This window comes from Nerophis lumbriciformis, linkage group LG23 (assembly GCF_033978685.3).
Source record: "Nerophis lumbriciformis linkage group LG23, RoL_Nlum_v2.1, whole genome shotgun sequence".
Taxonomy (NCBI): domain Eukaryota; kingdom Metazoa; phylum Chordata; class Actinopteri; order Syngnathiformes; family Syngnathidae; genus Nerophis; species Nerophis lumbriciformis.
This window is the reverse complement of record NC_084570.2, coordinates 42104175-42123112: the sequence shown is the minus strand read 5'-3', so window position 1 is coordinate 42123112 and position 18938 is coordinate 42104175. Positions and strand designations below refer to the sequence as shown.

At 44.7% G+C, this 18938-nt stretch overlaps 2 protein-coding genes across 4 annotated transcripts in view; one reads left to right on the top strand and one right to left on the bottom strand.

The window, feature by feature from the left end:
• kcnd1 (potassium voltage-gated channel, Shal-related subfamily, member 1) overlaps window positions 1-4999 on the top strand; it is a 60171-nt gene extending 55172 nt beyond the window's left edge. For 2 of the 3 annotated variants that reach the window (XM_061985505.2, XM_061985506.2), the window contains exons 7-9: window positions 1042-1137; window positions 3193-3446; window positions 3509-4999. In XM_061985505.2, coding sequence (XP_061841489.1) covers window positions 1042-1137; window positions 3193-3446; window positions 3509-3713 — 555 coding nt within the window. In that variant the 3' untranslated portion in view covers window positions 3714-4999. The remainder of the gene's footprint in view (window positions 1-1041; window positions 1138-3192; window positions 3447-3508) is intronic. The other variant, XR_009817813.2, reaches the window with a different exon arrangement.
• Window positions 5000-13784: 8785 nt separating this feature from the next.
• Window positions 13785-18690, bottom strand: rad51c (RAD51 paralog C). Its single transcript, XM_061985377.2, has 4 exons — window positions 18523-18690; window positions 16513-16750; window positions 15350-15566; window positions 13785-15275 (listed from the first exon to the last, which is right to left on the bottom strand). Exons 1-4 carry the CDS (start codon window positions 18638-18640, stop codon window positions 14766-14768), a joined length of 1083 nt encoding a protein of 360 aa, XP_061841361.1. The 5' UTR covers window positions 18641-18690; the 3' UTR covers window positions 13785-14765.
• Window positions 18691-18938: the final 248 nt, after the last annotated feature.

The window sequence follows — 18938 nt, the reverse complement described above, 5'->3', positions numbered from 1 at the left end:
TTTTTAAATTGAACTACTTTTGAGAAGTATTTTAGGCGAGCGCATGTCTTATGTGTTTATCCCAAAGCCCTTTTTTAGAGTATTAATAAAGTTCATCCATCTAATTCCCAAAATGCTCATCGCTAATGCTAGTCAATTTCTAGCATGCTAACATTAGCATGCTAGCTTTTTAGCTAATTCTACCGGCACACACCTCAAAGTCAAATATTTTGTTACTTGATACTTAATGCGTTCCATTTACCCCGGACGTTGGATAACGAAGCTGGGAATGACGTCTCGGCCGATTTACGAGCGTTCCTGTTACGAGGTCGGAAATCAAGATGGCCACATCCATGCTCGCCTTATCTGGATATAAACAACTCTTGGATAAAATATGCATTCCTTCGGCAACTTTCAAACACGACGGATGAAGAGAAAGCACAGATGCTAGTGCTAGCGATGTAAAAGGTATAAAACACACAACAAAATGTAATTAACACAATAGTGACATTACCATGTATGAACCTCCTACAATACATCCTATATGGCTGATTTAGTGCCCCAAAGAAATACTGATAACGGACATTCTAGAAGATTCTATTGTTTACACTCGGAGCAGCCGTCTTTAAATACGACCTCGGGGTGCGTTACAGTTGTAATTTCTGAAATTCCGACTTCCCAGAACAACTGGAACTCACCATATCTGTCAGCATTGTCAGTTAGCATTCTGGCTTTTTAGCACATTTTTCAGGTACACATCTTAGAGTTAAAATTGTCATTTCAAGCATGCTAATTCTTCGTAGGCTAGCTTCTTTTGCTAATTTTGCAGGTGTACACCCAAGAGTCATATTTTTGAGTTACTTCACGCTATCTGGCTAGCATGCTAACTGTTAGCATTTCAGTTCGGCATTGGCTTTTCAGCGTTTATTCGAGGTTTTCCGAAATTAATTTTTTTGGTCATGTATCTACTCCTCTGTTGGGATGTTTTCGTTGACATTTCATCCCTTTGACAACGACAAATATTGTTGAGTTGTACTTCTGTTTATAATTGTGTGCGTGCAGGACCGTGACAGTGACAGTGGCGCTTTGTGCGTGAAGAACAAATCGGCGTTTGAGCATCAGCATCATCACCTGCTTCACTGTTTGGAGAAGACCACGGTTAGTAAACATGCTGAGTCATCATCCACGTGACCTCGCCAAGAGCGTGTTTGTTTCGCACATTGCAGCTGCTCACACGTTAAAGTTTGAAAGGAAAGTTATAAACTAACATGAGCAAGTTTCTGATTTATTGTAGTGAGTCACAGCGTGTAGTTGTGTTGTTGTAGAAGGTCACTATTTGTTATTTACTGTAGTGAGTCACGTGTTATTTATTGTAGTGAGTCACAGTGTGTTACTTATTGCAGTGAGTCAGTGTGTTATTTTTTGTAGTGAGTCACAGTGTGTTATTAATTGTAGTGAGTCACAGTGTGTTATTAATTGTGGTGAGTCACAGTGTGTTATTTGTTGTAATGAGTCAGTGTAATTTATTGTTGCGAGTCAGTGTGTAATTTATTGTAGTGAGTCAGTGTGTTATTTATTGTAGTGAGTTACTTTGTGTTATTTGTTGTAGTGAGTCACAATGTGTTATTTATTGTAGTGAGTCAGTGTGTTATTTATTGTAGTGAGTCATTTATTGTAGTGAGTTACTGTGTGTTATTTGTTGTAGTAAGTCACAGCATGTTATTTATTGTAGTGAGTCACAGTGTGTTATTTATTGTAGTGAGTCACAGTGTGTTATTAATTGTAGTGAGTCACAGTGTGTTATTAATTGTGGTGAGTCACAGTGTGTTATTTGTTTTAGTGAGTCACAGTGTGTTATTTATTGTGGTGAGTCAGTGTTTTATATGTAGCAGTGAGTCACAGTGTTATTTATTGTGGCGAGTCACAGTGTATTATTTATTGTAGTGAGTCAAAGTGTATTATTTATTGTAGTGAGTCACAGTGTGTAGTCGTTTCCTGTAGTTTGTCCAGAGTGTGTAGTCATTTATTGTAGTTTGCCCAGAGTGTGTAGTCATTTATTGTAGTGGGTCACTGTTTGTAATTGTTTATTGTAGTGAGTCATTTATTGTAGTGAGTCACTGTGTGTAATTGTTTATTGTAGTGAGTCATTTATTGTAGTGAGTTGCCATTTATTGTAGTGAGTCACAGTGTGTAGTCATTTATTGTAATGAGTCACTGTGTGTAATTGTTTATTGTAGTGAGTCACTGTGTGTAGTCATAGTGGGGCGGTATAGCTCGGTTGGTAGAGTGGCTGTGCCAGCAACTTGAGGGTTCCAGGTTCGATCCCCGCTTCTGCCAACCTAGTCACTGCCGTTGTGTCCTTGGGCAAGACACTTTACCCACCTGCTCCCAGTGCCACCCACACTGCTTTAAATGTAACTTAGATATTGGGTTTCACTATGTAAAAGTGCTTTGAGTCACTAGAGAAAAGCACTATATAAATTATTATTATGTCAGACCCACTCGACATCCATTGCATTCGGTCTCCTCTAGAGGGTGGGGGGGTTACCCACATATGCGGTCCTCTCCAAGGTTTCTCATAGTCATTCACATCGACGTCCCACTGGGGTGAGTTTTTCCTTGCCCTTATGTGGGCTTTGTACCGAGGATGTCGTTGTGGCTTGTGCAGCCCTTTGAGACACTTGTGATTTAGGGCTGTATAAATAAACATTGATTGATTGATTGATGATAAATATAATTAACTTCACTTCACTTCATTTATTGTAGTGAGTCACAGTGTGTAGTCATTTATTGTAGTGAGTCACATTGTGTAGTCATTTATTGTAGTGAGTCACAGCGTGTAGTTCTGTGGCAGTGGAGGGTCACACAGCATGTGGTTTATTGTAGTGGGTCGCAATGAGAAGTCAGTGGTTGTAGTGAGTCGCAGTGTGTAGTTAGTTGTATACTGTAGTGAGTCCTGGTGTGTATCGGTAGTTATATTGCTGTTTAGGGTCACACACAGAGTGTTGTTTATTGTAGTAAGTCATTTGGGGTAGTGAGTCACTGCGTGCAGTTGTGTATTGTAGTGAGTCAAGTTTTCTGGCGACAGAGGCAAGGAAAAACGTTTTTAAAAGAAGCCAGGCTCTCGGCCGGCTGGGTTGTCTTACAGAGGACGTCCTCCATGCTGATCACTTTAAATAAAAACAGGTGGTCACATATCCACTCCTCCCACAGAACCACGAGTTCACGGACGAGTTGAACTACAGCGAGCTGTGCATCACCACCGAGTCGGTCGGCTACCGGACCAGCCGCAGCACCTCCATGTCCAGCCAGCAGGGGGCGCCGAATCACTCCACCGGCTGCTGCCCCCGCCGCGTTCGGAGGCGGGCGGCCATGCGCCTGGCCAACTCCACCGTGTCCGTGAGCCGCGGCAGCGTGCAGGAGCTGGACACGCTGCACGCCAAGAGCGCGCACCTCCCGCCGCAGACGTAATCCAGCGCACGTTGACCGAGTCATGGTTCTGTCGCTGACATGCGCCTTTGTGTCCCAGGCGTTCCAGTCTCAACGCACAGGTGGACCTCAAGCTGAACTGCAGCGAGCAGGACTTCAATGCCGCCATAATCGGCATCCCCACGCCGCCCGCCAACACTCCCGACGACAGCCTGCCGCCTTCGCCTGCCACTCACCCGGCCGGCATGCGCATGACGCGCGCCACCGCCTACACCTCCGACGCCATCAAGATCTCCTATTTGTAACCTCCGCCGGGGCCTGAAACGTCCCAGCCCCCCGACCTGTCTTGAAAGCGAAGACGCGTTGCGGCAGGCCGAGGATCGCGGCTTGAAGACCGGTGACAAAAACTGACGCACAAAAACACCACTCTTTGAACCTCACCGCCACAGGGTTCTTTATTGCATTTACTTCCTGCAGGAATTCAAGATGGCCGCCGGAGGAAGATGTCTACGTTTGGACAGGTGTGGACATCCAAATATGCAAAGCAGGAAGTAGTCATTAATAATCGCTAATAAGATGAATTAATTGTGTTGTGTGTATGAAACAATAGTCAACAAACGCATAAAAACATAGCGAAAAGTGCAAAGGTCAGTTTTCCTCCGACACATTAGCTGTCACGCTAACGCGGTCACACCAAGGAAACCATAAAGTTGCTAGATCCTCACGTTAGCATTTCGCCGGCTAGCTCGCCGCTTCATGCTAGCAGCTTTAGCGACATGAAGCTAATCTTTCCCTCGCCAAAACAATCTCAACAGAAAAAGACTCGTAAGGTCGGCGACGGGAGGAAGCTGACCAACTGCTAGCTTAAACATTAGCGCTGTTCACGCACGACAGTTTCCTCGAGCCAATCAGGAGCGAGCGCACGGATTGTAAAATAATTTGTATCATAAACTCTCACCTGCATCTGTCAATCAACCCCCCTTAGAAATATGAAAGAAAAAAAAGGTGTGGACATCGCCATCTGGTGTCGGTCCGTGCATGAGCCTGGCACGTTACCACTTCCGACTTTAGCCACCATATTGAAAAAAAAAACCTAAAGAAACAAAAAGGGGGAAAATGTCCTTTTCTAAGTTTTGCATGAGACTTTTGTCTTTTCATTTGTTTTCCATTAGCAAACGAAGCTTCATTCAGGAATGTTCCTGGCCTTCCGGAATGCTGAGAGACGTCACTACTATGCATGGATACCGTTGTAGGTATTTGATCTCAAAGCACTCTGTTCACTGGACTCCGCCTCTCTTCCTCACCGTCCGTCCGCACACTTTACGTCCGAGCGGAAGCGGGCGTCAAACTCGCGCCAAAGCACCCGTCAGTCATGTCAAGAACCGCCATGTTGACCACAGGACGGCAGGCTTGAAAGATGCCCGCCAACAGGGGCTAACGTGCTAATGTTAGCCTGCTCTTCATGTTAATTAGTGCATTCTATCGGGCTGTTACCCTGTTACTTCCGGTTTGGGGGCGGAGCCAGTGAGCAACTGAATCAAATAAAATTAAAAGCACAGACGTGTAATAGTCATGACACCAATAAAACAAACGTGACAAAAATGTTTGTGTCGTCACTGAGCGAGGCCGCTGGTCCATCGGCGTCTTGACAAGAATGCTGGGATGATCAGGAAAATGAATGAATTAGAGAAGATCCTTGACTGACAGACTGAAGAGTTGCACTTACCAAAGTCTTTAAGGACTCATTGGATTGATTAGAGTCTCTGGAGACTACTTGGACTTACTAAACAGTCTTTTAGAGACCAGTTGCACTTACTAGAGAGTCTTTGTTGGATTGACTAAAGAGTCTTTAGAGACCAGTTGGATTTACTAAGGAGCCTTTGGATTGAATAGTATAATAGTCTACTCTTTGGAGACCACTTGGACTTACTAAATAGTCTTTTGAGAACAGTTGGACCTACAAAAAAGTATTTTGAGATCTGTTGGACCTACAAAAGAGTCTTTGAATTAACTAAAGTGTCTTTAGAGACCAGTTGAATTTACTGAAGTCTGTAGAGACTAGTTGGATTAACTCAAGGGTTTTACAATTGACTAAAGACTAGTGAGAGATCAGTTGAATTGATTGGATTTTTGGACCTACCAAACAGTAGAGACAAGTAACACTCAGTCTTTGGATTGACTTAAGAGTCTACTCTTTAGAAACTACTTGGACTTCCTGAAGTCTGTAGAGACTTGTTGCACCTAAATATTTTTCTTTGGATTAATAAATCTTTAGACACCACTTGGATTGACAAAACAGTCTTTCGAAATCAGTTGTACTTATAAGGAGCCTTTGGATTAAATAAAGAGTGTACTCTTTGGTGGCCACTTGGACTTACTAAAATAGTCTTTTGAGACCGGTTCGGATTTATTAAAGTCTGTTGAGACTAGTTGGATTAACTCCAGAGTCTTACAATTGACTTAAGAGTAGTGTGAGATCAGTTGGATTGATTGGATTTTTGGACCTACCAAACAGTAGAGACAAGTAGCACACTCTTTGGATTGACTTAGAAGTCTACTCTTTAGAAACTACTTGGACTTCCTGAAGTCTGTAGAGACTTGTTGCACTTAAGTCTTTTTCTTTGGATGAATAAAGAGTCTTTAGATACCACTTGGACTTACAAAACAGTCTTTCGAGATCAGTTGTACTTACTAAGGAGCCTTTGGATTGAATAAAGAGTCTACTCTTTGGCGACCAATTGGCTTACTAAATAGTCTTTTGAGACCGGTTGGATTTATTAAAGTCTTTACAGACTAGTTGGAGGGGCAGCACGGTGTAACAGGGGTTAGTGCATGTGCCTCACAATATGAAGGTCCTGAGTTCAATCCCGGGCTCGGGATCTTTCTGTGTGGAGTTTGCATGTCCTCCCCGTGACTGCGTGGGTTCCCTCCGGGTACTCCGGAGGGAACTAAGGAGCCTTTGTATTGAATAAGGAGTCTACTCTTTGGCGACCACTTGGATTTATTAAATAGTCTTTTGAGACCGGTTGGATTTATTAAAGGCTGTAGCGACTAGTTGGATTAACTCAAGAGTCTTACAATTGACTAAAGAGTAGTGAGCGATCAGTTGGATCTGTTAGATTTCTGGACCTACTAAACAGTTAGTAGAGATGACTAGCACTCTGTAAAGCGTCTTTGGATTGACAGAAGAGTCTACTTTTTAGAAACTACTGGAACTTCCTGAATTCTGTTGCATTTAGTTTTAGTCTTTAGACACCACTTGGATTTACTAAACACTCTTTTGAGACCAGTTGTACTTACTAAGGAGCCTTTGGATTGAATAGTCTACTCTTTAGAGACCACTTGGGCTTACTAAAGAGTCTTACAATTGACTAATGAGTCTTTGAGAGGCCAGTTGCTTGTACTAAAGAGTCTTGGAAGACTGGTTGAATATATTAAGATTTTTCAGAGACAACTTGGACTTACTAAATAGTCAGTAGAGACGAGTAACACTCAGTAAAGAGTTTGGATTGACTGAAGAGTCTACTCTTTAGAAAACTGTAGAGACTAGTTGCACATAAGTATTTGTCTTTGGATGAATAAAGATTCTTCAGACACAATTTGGACATACAAAACAGTATTTTGAGCCCAGCTGTACTGAATAATCTACTCTTTGGAGACCACTTGGATTTACTAAATAGTTTTTTGAGACCAGTTGGACGTATTAAAGTTTGTTGACACTAGTTGGATTAGCTCAAGAGTCTTACGATTGACAAAAGAGTATTTAGAGACCAGTTTGACTTATTAAAGTCTGTAGAGACTTGTTGGATTAACTCAAGAGTCTTACGATTGACAATATTGACAGTATTTAGAGACCAGTTGGACTGATTAGATTTTTGGACCTACTAAACAGTCAGTAGAGATGACTAACACTCTGTAAAGAGTCTTTGGATTGACTGAAGAGTCTACTCTTTAGAAACTACTGGGACTTCCTGAATTCTGTAGAAACTAGTTGCATTTATTAAAGGATTTTTCTTTGGAGGAATAAAGAGTCTTTCGAGACCACTTGGACTTACTAAACAGTATTTCAAGCCCAGTTGTACTTACTAAAGAGCATACTCTTTGGAGACTCCCTTACTTATTAAATGGTCTTTTGACACCGGTTGGACTTACAAAAGAGTGTTTGAATTATCTAGTGTCTTGAGAGACAGGTTGGATTTATTGAAGTCTGTAGAGACTAGTTTGATTAACTCAAGTCTTACAATTGACTAAAGAGTATTTAGAGACCAGTTGGCTTGATTAGATTTCTAAACGTACCAAACAGTCAGTAGCATACTTGCCAACCTTGAGACCTCCGAATTCGGGAGGTATATATATATAATATATATATATATATATAATATATAATATATATATATATATATAATATATATATATATATATATATATATATATATATATATATATATATATATATATATATATATATAAAGTATATATAAAGATATATATATATCCATCCATCCATCCATCCATCTTCTTCCGCTTATCCGAGGTCGGGTCGCGGGGGCAGCAGCCTAAGCAGGGAAGCCCAGACTTCCCTCTCCCCAGCCACTTCGTCCAGCTCCTCCCGGGGGATCCCGAGGCGTTCCCAGGCCAGCCGGGAGACATAGTCTTCCCAACGTGTCCTGGGTCTTCCTCGTGGCCTCCTACCGGTCGGACATGCCCTAAACACCTCCTTAGGGAGGCGCTCGGGTGGCATCCTGACCAAATGCCCGAACCACCTCATCTGGCTCCTCTCGATGTGGAGGAGCAGCGGCTTTACTTTGAGCTCCCCCGGATGACAGAGCTTCTCACCCTATCTCTAAGGGAGAGCCCCGCCACCCGGCGGAGGAAACTCATTTCGGCCGCTTGTACCCGTGATCTTGTCCTTTCGGTCATAACCCAAAGCTCATGACCATAGGTGAGGATGGGAACGTAGATCGACCGGTAAATTGAGAGCTTTGCCTTCCGGCTCAGCTCCTTCTTCACCACAACGGATCGATACAGCGTCCGCATTACTGAAGACGCCGCACCGATCCGCCTGTCGATCTCACGATCCACTCTTCCCCCACTCGTGAACAAGACTCCAAGGTACTTGAACTCCTCCACTTGGGGCAAGATCTCCTCCCCAACCCGGAGATGGCACTCCACCCTTTTCCGGGCGAGAACCATGGACTCGGACTTGGAGGTGCTGATTCTCATCCCAGTCGCTTCACACTCAGCTGCGAACCGATCCAGTGAGAGCTGAAGATCCTGGCCAGATGAAGCCATCAGGACCAAATCATCTGCAAAAAGCAGAGACCTAATCCTGCAGCCACCAAACCGGATCCCCTCAACGCCTTGACTGCGCCTAGAAATTCTGTCCATAAAAGTTATGAACAGAATCGGTGACAAAGGGCAGCCTTGGCGGAGTCCAACCCTCACCGGAAACGTGTCCGACTTACTGCCGGCAATGCGAACCAAGCTCTGACACTGAACATACAGGGAGCGGACCGCCACAATCAGACAGTCCGAAACCCCATACTCTCTGAGCACTCCCCACAGGACTTCCCGAGGGACACGGTCGAATGCCTTCTCCAAGTCCACAAAGCACATGTAGACTGGTTGGGCAAACTCCCATGCACCCTCAAGGACCCTGCCGAGAGTATAGAGCTGGTCCACAGTTCCACGACCAGGACGAAAACCACACTGTTCCTCCTGAATCCGAGGTTCGACTATCCGGCGTAGCCTCCTCTCCAGTACACCTGAATAGACCTTACCGGGAAGGCTGAGGAGTGTGATCCCACGATAGTTAGAACACACCCTCCGGTTCCCCTTTTTAAAGAGAGGAACCACCACCCCGGTCTGCCAATCCAGAGGTACTGCCCCCGATGTCCACGCGATGCTGCAGAGTCTTGTCAACCAAGACAGCCCTACAGCATCCAGAGCCTTAAGGAACTCCGGGCGGATCTCATCCACCCCCGGGGCCTTGCCACCGAGGAGCTTTTTAACTACCTCAGCAACCTCAGCCCCAGAAATAGGAGAGCCCACCACAGATTCCTCAGGCACTGCTTCCTCATAGGAAGACGTGTTGGTGGGATTGAGGAGGTCTTCGAAGTATTCCCTCCACCGATCCACAACTTCCGCAGTCGAGGTCAGCAGAACACCATCCGCACCATACACGGTGTTGGTAGAGCACTGCTTCCCCTTCCTGAGGCGGTGGATGGTGGTCCAGAATCGCTTCGAAGCCGTCCGGAAGTCGTTTTCCATGGCTTCCCCGAACTCCTCCCATGTCCGAGTTTTTGCCTCTGCGACCGCTGAAGCCGCACACCGCTTGGCCTGTCGGTACCTGTCCGCTGCCTCAGGAGTCCCATGAGCCAAAAGAACCCGATAGGACTCCTTCTTCAGCTTGACGGCATCCCTCACCGCCGGTGTCCACCAACGGGTTCTAGGATTACCGCCACGACAGGCACCAACTACCCTGCGGCCACAGCTCCAATCAGCCGCCTCGACAATAGAGGTGCGGAACATGGTCCACTCGGACTCAATGTCCAGCACCTCCCTCGTGACATGTTCAAAGTTCTTCCGGAGGTGGGAATTGAAACTCTCTCTGACAGGAGACTCTGCCAGACGTTCCCAGCAAACCCTCACAATGCGTTTGGGCCTGCCAGGTCTGTCCGGCATCCTCCCCCACCATCGCAGCCAACTTACCACCAGGTGGTGATCGGTAGAAAGCTCCGCCCCTCTCTTCACCCGAGTGTCCAAAACATGAGGCCGCAAATCCGATGACACAACTACAAAGTTGATCATAGAACTGCGGCCTAGGGTGTCCTGGTGCCAAGTGCACATATGGACACCCTTATGCTTGAACATGGTGTTCGTTATGGACAATCCGTGACGGGCACAAAAGTCCAATAACAAAACACCACTTGGGTTCAGATCCGGGCGGCCATTCTTCCCAATCACGCCTCTCCAGGTTTCACTGTCGTTGCCAATATGAGCGTTGAAGTCCCCCAGTAGAACGAGGGAATCACCCGGGGGAGCACTCTCAAGTACTCCCTCGAGTGAATCCAAAAAGGGTGGGTACTCTGAGCTGCTGTTTGGCGCGTAAGCGCAAACAACAGTCAGGACCCGACCCCCCACCCGAAGGCGGAGGGAAGCTACCCTCTCGTCCACCGGGTTGAACTCCAACATGCAGGCTCTGAGCCGGGGGGCAACAAGAATTGCCACCCCAGCCCGTCGCCTCCCACTGCTGGCAACGCCAGAGTGGAAGAGAGTCCAGCCCCTCTCGAGAGAACTGGTTCCAGAGCCCTTGCTGTGCGTCGAGGTGAGTCCGACTATATCCAACCGGAACTTCTCTACCTCGCGCACTAGCTCAGGCTCCTTCCCCCCCAGCGAGGTGACGTTCCACGTCCCAAGAGCTAGCTTCTGTAGCCGAGGATCGGACCGCCAAGTACCCTGCCTTCGGCTACCGCCCAGCTCACATTGCACCCGACCTCTATGGCCCCTGCTATGGGTGGTGAGCCCATTGGAGGGGGGACCCACGTTGCCTCTTCGGGCTGTGCCCGGCCGGGCCCCATGGGGACAGGCCCGGCCACCAGGCGCTCGCCATCGTGCCCCAACTCCGGGCCTGGCTCCGGAGGGGGGCCCCGGTGACCCGCGTCCGGGCGAGGGAAATCTGAGTCTCGGTTCTTGCATTTCCATAGAAGTCTTCGATTTATTATATATATATATATATATATATATATATATATAAATAATCCGTTCATGAATGAGTATATCCGTTCGGCCACCGTGTTCAATGAAGAAATCTGATCTACAACATTTGCAGGCAGCATACTCCTTCCCCTTCGAGCTGTCCTGGATGAACAGAAATGATTTTTTCCAATCATTTTGGAACTTGCAAGCGTACTTCTTCTTCTTACTTGTCGTCGCCATGTCTCTTCTTCGTTCTTCTGCTTCGTCTCTGTTATGTTTTTGGACATTACTACTTGCCGTAGTTTTGAAGCAATGCATGATGGGAATCCGGGTGTTGTGTGTCAGTGTATTAACGTGCCGACTGGAATAAACACACGCTGAGAAATAGCTCCGTGCCTGCCTACTTTATGAGTTATAGATAAACCTATGGATAATGGAGACATATATAATAGTCTCCTTTTCAGGTGAGAGAGGACGTTAAAGGCAGTGCCTTTAAGGCACGGCCCCAATATTGTTGTCCGGGTGGAAATCGGGAGAAATTTGGGAGAATGGTTGCCCCGGGAGATTTTCGGGAGGGTCACTGAAATTCGTGAGTCTCCTGGGAAAAAAATTCAGGACGGTTGGCAAGTATGGTCAGTAGAGACAAGTAACACTGTAAAGAGTCTTTGGATTGACTTAAGTGTCTACTCTTTAGAAACTACTTGGACTTCCTGAAGTCTGTAGAGACTTGCTGCACTTAAGTCTTTTTCTTTTGGTGAATAGTCTTTAGACACCACTTGGATCTACTAAACAGTCTTTTGAGACCAGTTGTACTTAATAAGGAGCCTTTGGATTGAATAACGTTTCTACTCTTTAGAGACCAATTGGACTTACTAAATTGACTTTTGAGACTAGTTGGACTAACAAAAGAATCTTATGATTGCCCGTACTTAAGAGTCTTTAAAGATTAGTTGGATTGATTAGATTACTAAATAGTGCAGATGAGCAACAGTAAAGAGTCTTTGGATTGACTGAAGAGTCTCCTCTTTAGGAACTTCCTGAATCTGTAGAGTTGTTGCACTTAAGTCTTCTTCTTTGGATGAATAGAGTATTTAGACACCACTTGGACTTACTTAATAGTCTTTGGACACCAGTTGGACTTACTAAAGAGTCTTACGTTTGACTAAAGAGTCTTATAGAAACCAGTTGCTTGCACTAAGATGTTTTTGGAGACTACTTGAATTAATTAGATTTTTCAGAGACAACTTGGACTTACTAAACAGTCAGTAGAGACAAGTAACACTTAGTAAATAATCTTTGGATTGACTGAAGAGTCTATTCTTTTATAAACTACTTGGACGTCCTGAAGTCTGTAGAGACTAGTTGCACTTAGTAATGTAAAATATTTTTCTGTGGATGTATAGTATTTTAGCCCCAAGTCTTTCAATGTCAGTTGTACTTACTGAGGAGCTTTTGGATTGAATAACGAGTCTACTCTTTAGAGACTACTTGGATTTACTACATAGTCTTTTGAGACCAATTGGACTTACCGGTACTAAAGAGTATTTTAGAGACCAGTTGGACTTACGAAAGAGTCTTTGAAGACTAGTTGGATTGATTAGATTTTTCAGAGACAACCTGGACTTACTAAACAGTCAGTAGAGACAAGTAACACTCAGTAAAAAGTATTTGGATTGACTAAGAGTCTACTCTTTAGAAACTACTTGGACTTCCTGAAGTCTGGAGAGAATAGTTCCTCTTTTAAATAGTATTTTTCTTTGGATGATTAGAGTCTTTAGACATCACTTGGACTTACTAAACAGTCTTTCAAGGCTAGTTGGACATAAAGAGTCGGTAGGGACAAGTTGCACTTACTAAGGAGTCTTTGAAATCTAATTAGGTTGATTAGTCTTTAGAGACAACTAGGACTTCCTAATTAGTCCGTAAAGACGAAAAGCACTTAGTAGAGTCTTTGGATTAATTAAATAGCTAGCCTTTCACTTATCCATACATCCATTCATTTTCTACCGCTTGTCCTTGGACTTACTTAACAGTCTTTAGAGACTAGTTGGACTTTTGAAGGAGTCGGGAGAGACAAGTTGCACCTACTAAGGAGTCTTTGTATTGACTTACTGAAGAGTTTTGGGATTGACTAAAAGAGTCTTTAGAGACAACTTGGACTTACTAAACAGTCTGTAGAGACGAGGAGCACTTCGGAAAGAGTCTTTGGATTGTAAAGAGTCCACTCATTGGAGACCCCGTGGACTCACTAAACTTAGATCTTTCAAGACAACTTGGACTTACTAATTTGTCTTGGGTTGACTAAAGAGTCTTTGGAGACTAGTTGGACTTACTAAAGAGTCTTATGTTTGACTAAAGAGTCTTTTAGAGACCAGTTGCTTGTACTAAGAAGTCTTTGAAGACTAATTGGATAGATTAATTTTTTAGAGACAACTTGGACTTACTAAACAGTCTTTAGAACTAGTTGGACTTTTGAAAGAGTCAGGAGACAATTTTCCATACTTGCTAACCCTCCTGGATTTTCCGGGAGACTCCCGAAATTCAGCGCCTCTCCCGAAAACCTCCCGGGACAAATTTTCTCCCTAAAATCTCCCGAAATTCAGGCACACAATATAAACAGCGTACCTGCCCAATCACGTTATAACTGTAGAATGATCGAGGGCGAGTTCTTGGTTTCTTATGTGGGTTTATTGTTAGACAGTTTCATTAACGTCCTCCCAGCGCGGCAACAACACACAACAACAGCATTTCGTCTACCGTAAAGCAGTTCGTCTGCCGTAAACAGCAATTACGGCAGACGAGACGTCAGTAGAGACAAGTAACACTCAGTAAAAAGTATTTGGGTTGACTAAGAGTCTACTCTTTAGAAACTACTTGGACTTCCTGAAGTCTGGAGAGAATAGTTCCCCTTTTAAATAGTATTTTTGAGAGTCTTTAGACATCACTTGGACTTACTAAACAGTCTTTCAAGGCTAGTTGGACATAAAGAGTCGGTAGGGACAAGTTGCACTTACTAAGGAGTCTTTGAAATCTAATTAGGTTGATTAGTCTTTAGAGACAACTAGGACTTCCTAATTAGTCCGTAAAGACGAAAAGCACTTAGTAGAGTCTTTGGATTAATTAAATAGCTAGCTCTATAGAGACCACTTTCACTTATCCATACATCCAGTTGGACTTACTAAAGAGTCTTACGTTTGACTAGAGTCTTTTAGAGACAAGTTGCTTGTACTAAGAAGTCTTTAAAGACTAGTTGGATTGATTCAATTTTTTAGAGACAACTTGGACTTACTAAACAGTCTGTAATGATAAGGAGCACTTCGGAAAGAGTATTTGGATTGACTAAAGGAGTCCACTCCTTGGAGACCACTTGGACTCACTAAACTTAGATCTTTCAAGACAACTTGGGACTTACTAATGTGTCTTGGGTTGACTAATGAGTCTTTGGAGACCAGTTGGACTAACTGAAATCTGTAGAGACTGGTTGCACTAAGTATTTTTCTTTGGATTGATTAAAAGGTCTTTAGACACCAGTTGGACTTTTAATAAGGCATGGGTTTAAAAAGTAAATACATTGTTTTGTAATGACATCTTATTCACCTTTGCAAAGAAACATGGTCTTCATCATGTCTCTCTCTGATTGGCTGAAAACAACTGCAGCTTTAGCCAGTCAACTGCATCCGTTTGCTCGAGCAGGCAGCCGACTGGTCGGGGAGCGTTCGGGGGCGTTTGCTCGGCTGCTGCTCCGATTGGTCAATGTCTCTGAAACCGTCCGACGTGATTTGGTAGCTGACCGTGGCCTCCATGTGGTGTGGAGATTTAAAGATGGTGGCCTGCCTCTGTGAGCCCGCCCACCGCAGGAGGAGTCTCAGGGTGGGGGCGTGGCCCCAGCTCTCCCCCAGTGCGGGGACGAGCTGGGAGTGTCCGCCTCGCAGCCTCGTGGTCATCTGGTTGGTCAGGACCACGGCCACGTTGTGCTTGGTTGCCATGGAGATGAGCTGCTGGGCGAGGCCGTTGAGGAGGCGTGTCCGCTGCGACAGCTCGTCGAAAAGCTGTCGGAAGGGAAAGGCCACGCTGTCAATCACGAGGAGGCGGACCTGAGGGTGAGCAGACAGGAAGTCGGGCAGCAGGTAGACCTCGGCGAGGAGCTCCACGTAGTCATGGCAGCGCACCTGAAGCACACCAAGACCAGAACATGATCACCTTGCATCACTTCCGATCAGGTGGCGAGTATGTCGCGCCGTACCAGGAAGATGTTGGACAGGATGTTGTCCACGTTAAAGGTGGTCATGGCATCTCGCTGGTCCGCGTCGTCCGCTAACATGGAGCAATGGCGGACGGCGGCGGTGGCGATGTCGACGACTCGTTGAACGACGAAGCTTCCTTCCGTGTCGATGAAGACCGCCTGACCTCCGAGACCGCCGAAGCACGCCGGCACCTGGACGTCCACCGCCAACTGCAGACTGAACACACCTGTGTCACATTTAATGTGTGTGTGCGTGTGTTCTTGTATTTCTACCCTTCTTGAGACAACAACAAGGAAAAGTAGCTTCCATATGAGGAGGTGTGAACAAGTTAGGACATAAATCATGGTCCCAATAGAGAAAACCATTGCATCTAATAGAGAATGTCTCATTTGCACCCCTGGTGGTGAAATCCATCAAAATGAGGGTGGTCCCAAAAAGGAGGGATTTTTCAAATTGACTGTGTGTCGCTTTTAAAAGTGCTCCCCCTCTGGTCAACATATGAAATAACAAGTGTGTGTAAAAAATTTAAAGTGCTTCCCCTCTGGCCAACATATGAAATAACAAGTGTGTGTAAGAAATTGAAATGCACCCCCTTTGGCCAAAATTTTTTTTTTTTAAATAAATAAATATGTATATAGACCCATACTGTATTAAATTGAAATAAACAATGAAGATTAAAAAACAATTACAAAAAAATTATAATTATTCACTAATAAATGATAAATGGGTTGTACTTGTATAGCGCTTTTCTACCTTCAAGGTACTCAAAGCGCTTTGACACTAGTTCCACATTTACCCATTCACACACACATTCACACACTGATGGAGGGAGCTGCCATGCAAGGCGCTAACCAGCACCCATCAGGAGCAAGGGTGAAGTGTCTTGCTCAGGACACAACGGACATGACGAGGTTGGTACTAGGTGGGGATTGAACCAGGGACCCTCGGGTTGCGGACAGCCACTCTCCCACTGCGCCACGTCGTACCCCAAACTAAAAGCTTACCTTTGTTTATATATGCATTGTATGTATATATTATTAATGTTGTAAATACAAATCTTTATATATCTAGAAAGGGTGGTCCTAAAGAGGTAGGTATTTTTCGGAGGTGTCAAGAAGGAAACAAATACAGGAATGTGTGTGTGTGTGTGTGTCGGTCGCACCAAAGTTGTGTTTTTCCCACTCCCGGTGCGCCGCAGACTTCTGTGGTTTTCCCGACAGGAAGTCCTCCTCCGAGCATGCTGTCCAGCTGCGAGGAGAAGGTCACGATGCTCCTTAGCTCCTCCTCTTTCTGCAGGAGGTCAAGCGCAGTCAGAGGAGCTCCTTCACCTCCGTCAGCTCCTCCCTCTTTCCTCACAGCTTGCAGCACCTCCAGCGCCTCCCGCTGGCTGAGACCCGCCTCTGCAACAGAAATGAGTGATGGGCGATACTGCACGTTTTGTAAAAGATTCCATACTACTTAAAATATATCAAGATCCCATTTTGCATGTACACTTAAGGATCATGATTGTAATCAGAATAAAAAAGAAAAACATTTTCAACAACAAACTTTGTGACAATATTCACTAAAGTCGTCCCTTGATTCCAGACTTGCCCAGTAGGATTATTGTCTAAAAAAAATTGTTAGAGCATTAAAAAAACATTTAAATATGTTTTTAAACATAATTAAAGCCCTCTAAACATGAAATAACAGCCATTTTGTCACCCAATATGGCAGCATTGAGTGTGTTCTACTGCCTGGAGAATTCACCCGGCCACTACAACACGGCTATGACGTGGAAGTATCTCATCACATCCTGGGTAATTCCTCTTGTTAGAACTGGGCTTCCAAGTACTGAAACCATGGGCGTAAGTTGTTTTGCCAAACGTTAGTCAGCTGTGACCATTAGCATTGCGTGTCCCGTGCCGTCATTCAAAATCGCTCGGGACAAAAGCTAACGATGTTGAAGATGAAGCGCGTTAACAAAGTTCCTCTCCACTGCTGATAGCAGTCTTGTTAGCATTAGGTGGCGCGCCGAGTCCCGTTGAGTACGAGTACGTCTCGCCCTTTGACATCTCTCACATCATAGGCTCACCCATGTGTGGGTGTGTAATTGATGAGGCAGGATTTGATTAACCGCCATGTTGTTGTTGATAGCATTGTTTACCCTTAACCCAGTTGGTTAATATATTTATCGATCAGCACAACATAATAATAGAACATGAGACAAATACTGTACTGTAATTAGAAATGGGTACCGAATTAGATACTTTTTTTGGCACAGACCGAATCCTTATCCGAATCCTGCCATGTTTTGGTACCTGGGTTGCTCAGCCAAACTGCTTCTAGGTAATGTAGCACCTTTTAATGCCGACAAAGAGACTGACTAAAAAAATACGCTCCAACATAAACCCCCCCCCATTTACTTCCGGGGTCATTTCCTCTTATGTCATTTCCTCCTACTTACGTCATTTCCTCTTACGTCATTGACAGCGATCGATAGAATCCAAATCTCCTGAAAATGGTGGTGTCGCTGAATGACATTTGTCTTTATCTTTCCCAGGGGACTTATGTCAAACACCAGCAGGCTTCGAAAAATTCCAGGCGGAGTGTTAGGGAACATTTCAGGCGGAGTGTTAGGGCCGCTGCTGGGAACTTCTGTCATCGTGGTAACGTGCAAAAAATATTAAGTTAATTTGTCCGATTAATACAGATGTTTTGTTAACCCTATATTATAAAAAATTAAATAAAATAAAAAAAAACAAGTATCCTTCCAGCGACGGGCAGTCAAAGCCGAAGTGTTATCGATCGCTGTCAATGACGTAAGAGGAAATGACCCCGGAAGTAAATGGAGGGGGGGAAGGTTTTTGTAGGGGGAAGAAATTTGGCGTGACAGCTCCACTTTTCAGCAAATGCGCTAGCTTGATGCTAATATACATTGGCTTTGCTAAAGTCATGCTACTAAATAGCATTAACGATCTCAACTTTTTAATATCAACACAACTAAGATGCACGTAATTAGTACAGTACTTACAGTGTTAACACTTTGTGGGGTGCAACATGAGACAGCAACACACCATAAACTACTGAATGCCACAGGACAAATGCTGTGTGTATGGTTGTGCGTTATTATGACATACGTGTTGTCTAGCTACTGTAGCCACGCAAAAAACGAGTAAAAAAAAAAGGTTACCTCGACTAAGGTTGAGCGCCGTGACCGCTGCGACATCATTAAGAATCTGAAAGCCCGCGTTGAGCAGTTTCACTTTGACGCTGGGACTCAGAGGCAGACTGGACACCGGCCTCTGCATGTCTGTCTGCTAACATTGCCGCTCCGGAAGTCCCGCCTCCCGGCCCGCTTTGCGACATATTCCTACCAAAATAAGACCTTCCTGAAACCAACATAGATATAATAAACATACATCCATCCATCCATTACCTACCGCTTGTCCTTTTCGGGGGAAGGCGGGGTCATCAACGTGGTAATTCCCCACTGTGGCATGAATAAAGTCTATCTTATAAGGCTTTACTTCAATCCGTTGTGTTTTTTGTGTATCACGAAATAGCCATGAGCTCCTAGACAAAATAAAGGATAAACACGCTTTTATT

Bases quoted from the DNA above. Each gene is read 5' to 3' on its own strand.
- rad51c (XM_061985377.2), bottom strand. From the start codon at position 18,640: ATGCAGAGGCCGGTGTCCAGTCTGCCTCTGAGTCCCAGCGTCAAAGTG. The intron at 16,751-18,522 runs GTAACCTTTTTT...TTTCTGTTGCAG, and splicing joins GGCGCTCAACCTTAGTCGAG to AGGCGGGTCTCAGCCAGCGG. The intron at 15,276-15,349 runs GTACGGCGCGAC...GGTGTGCTTCAG, and splicing joins TCCTGTCCAACATCTTCCTG to GTGCGCTGCCATGACTACGT.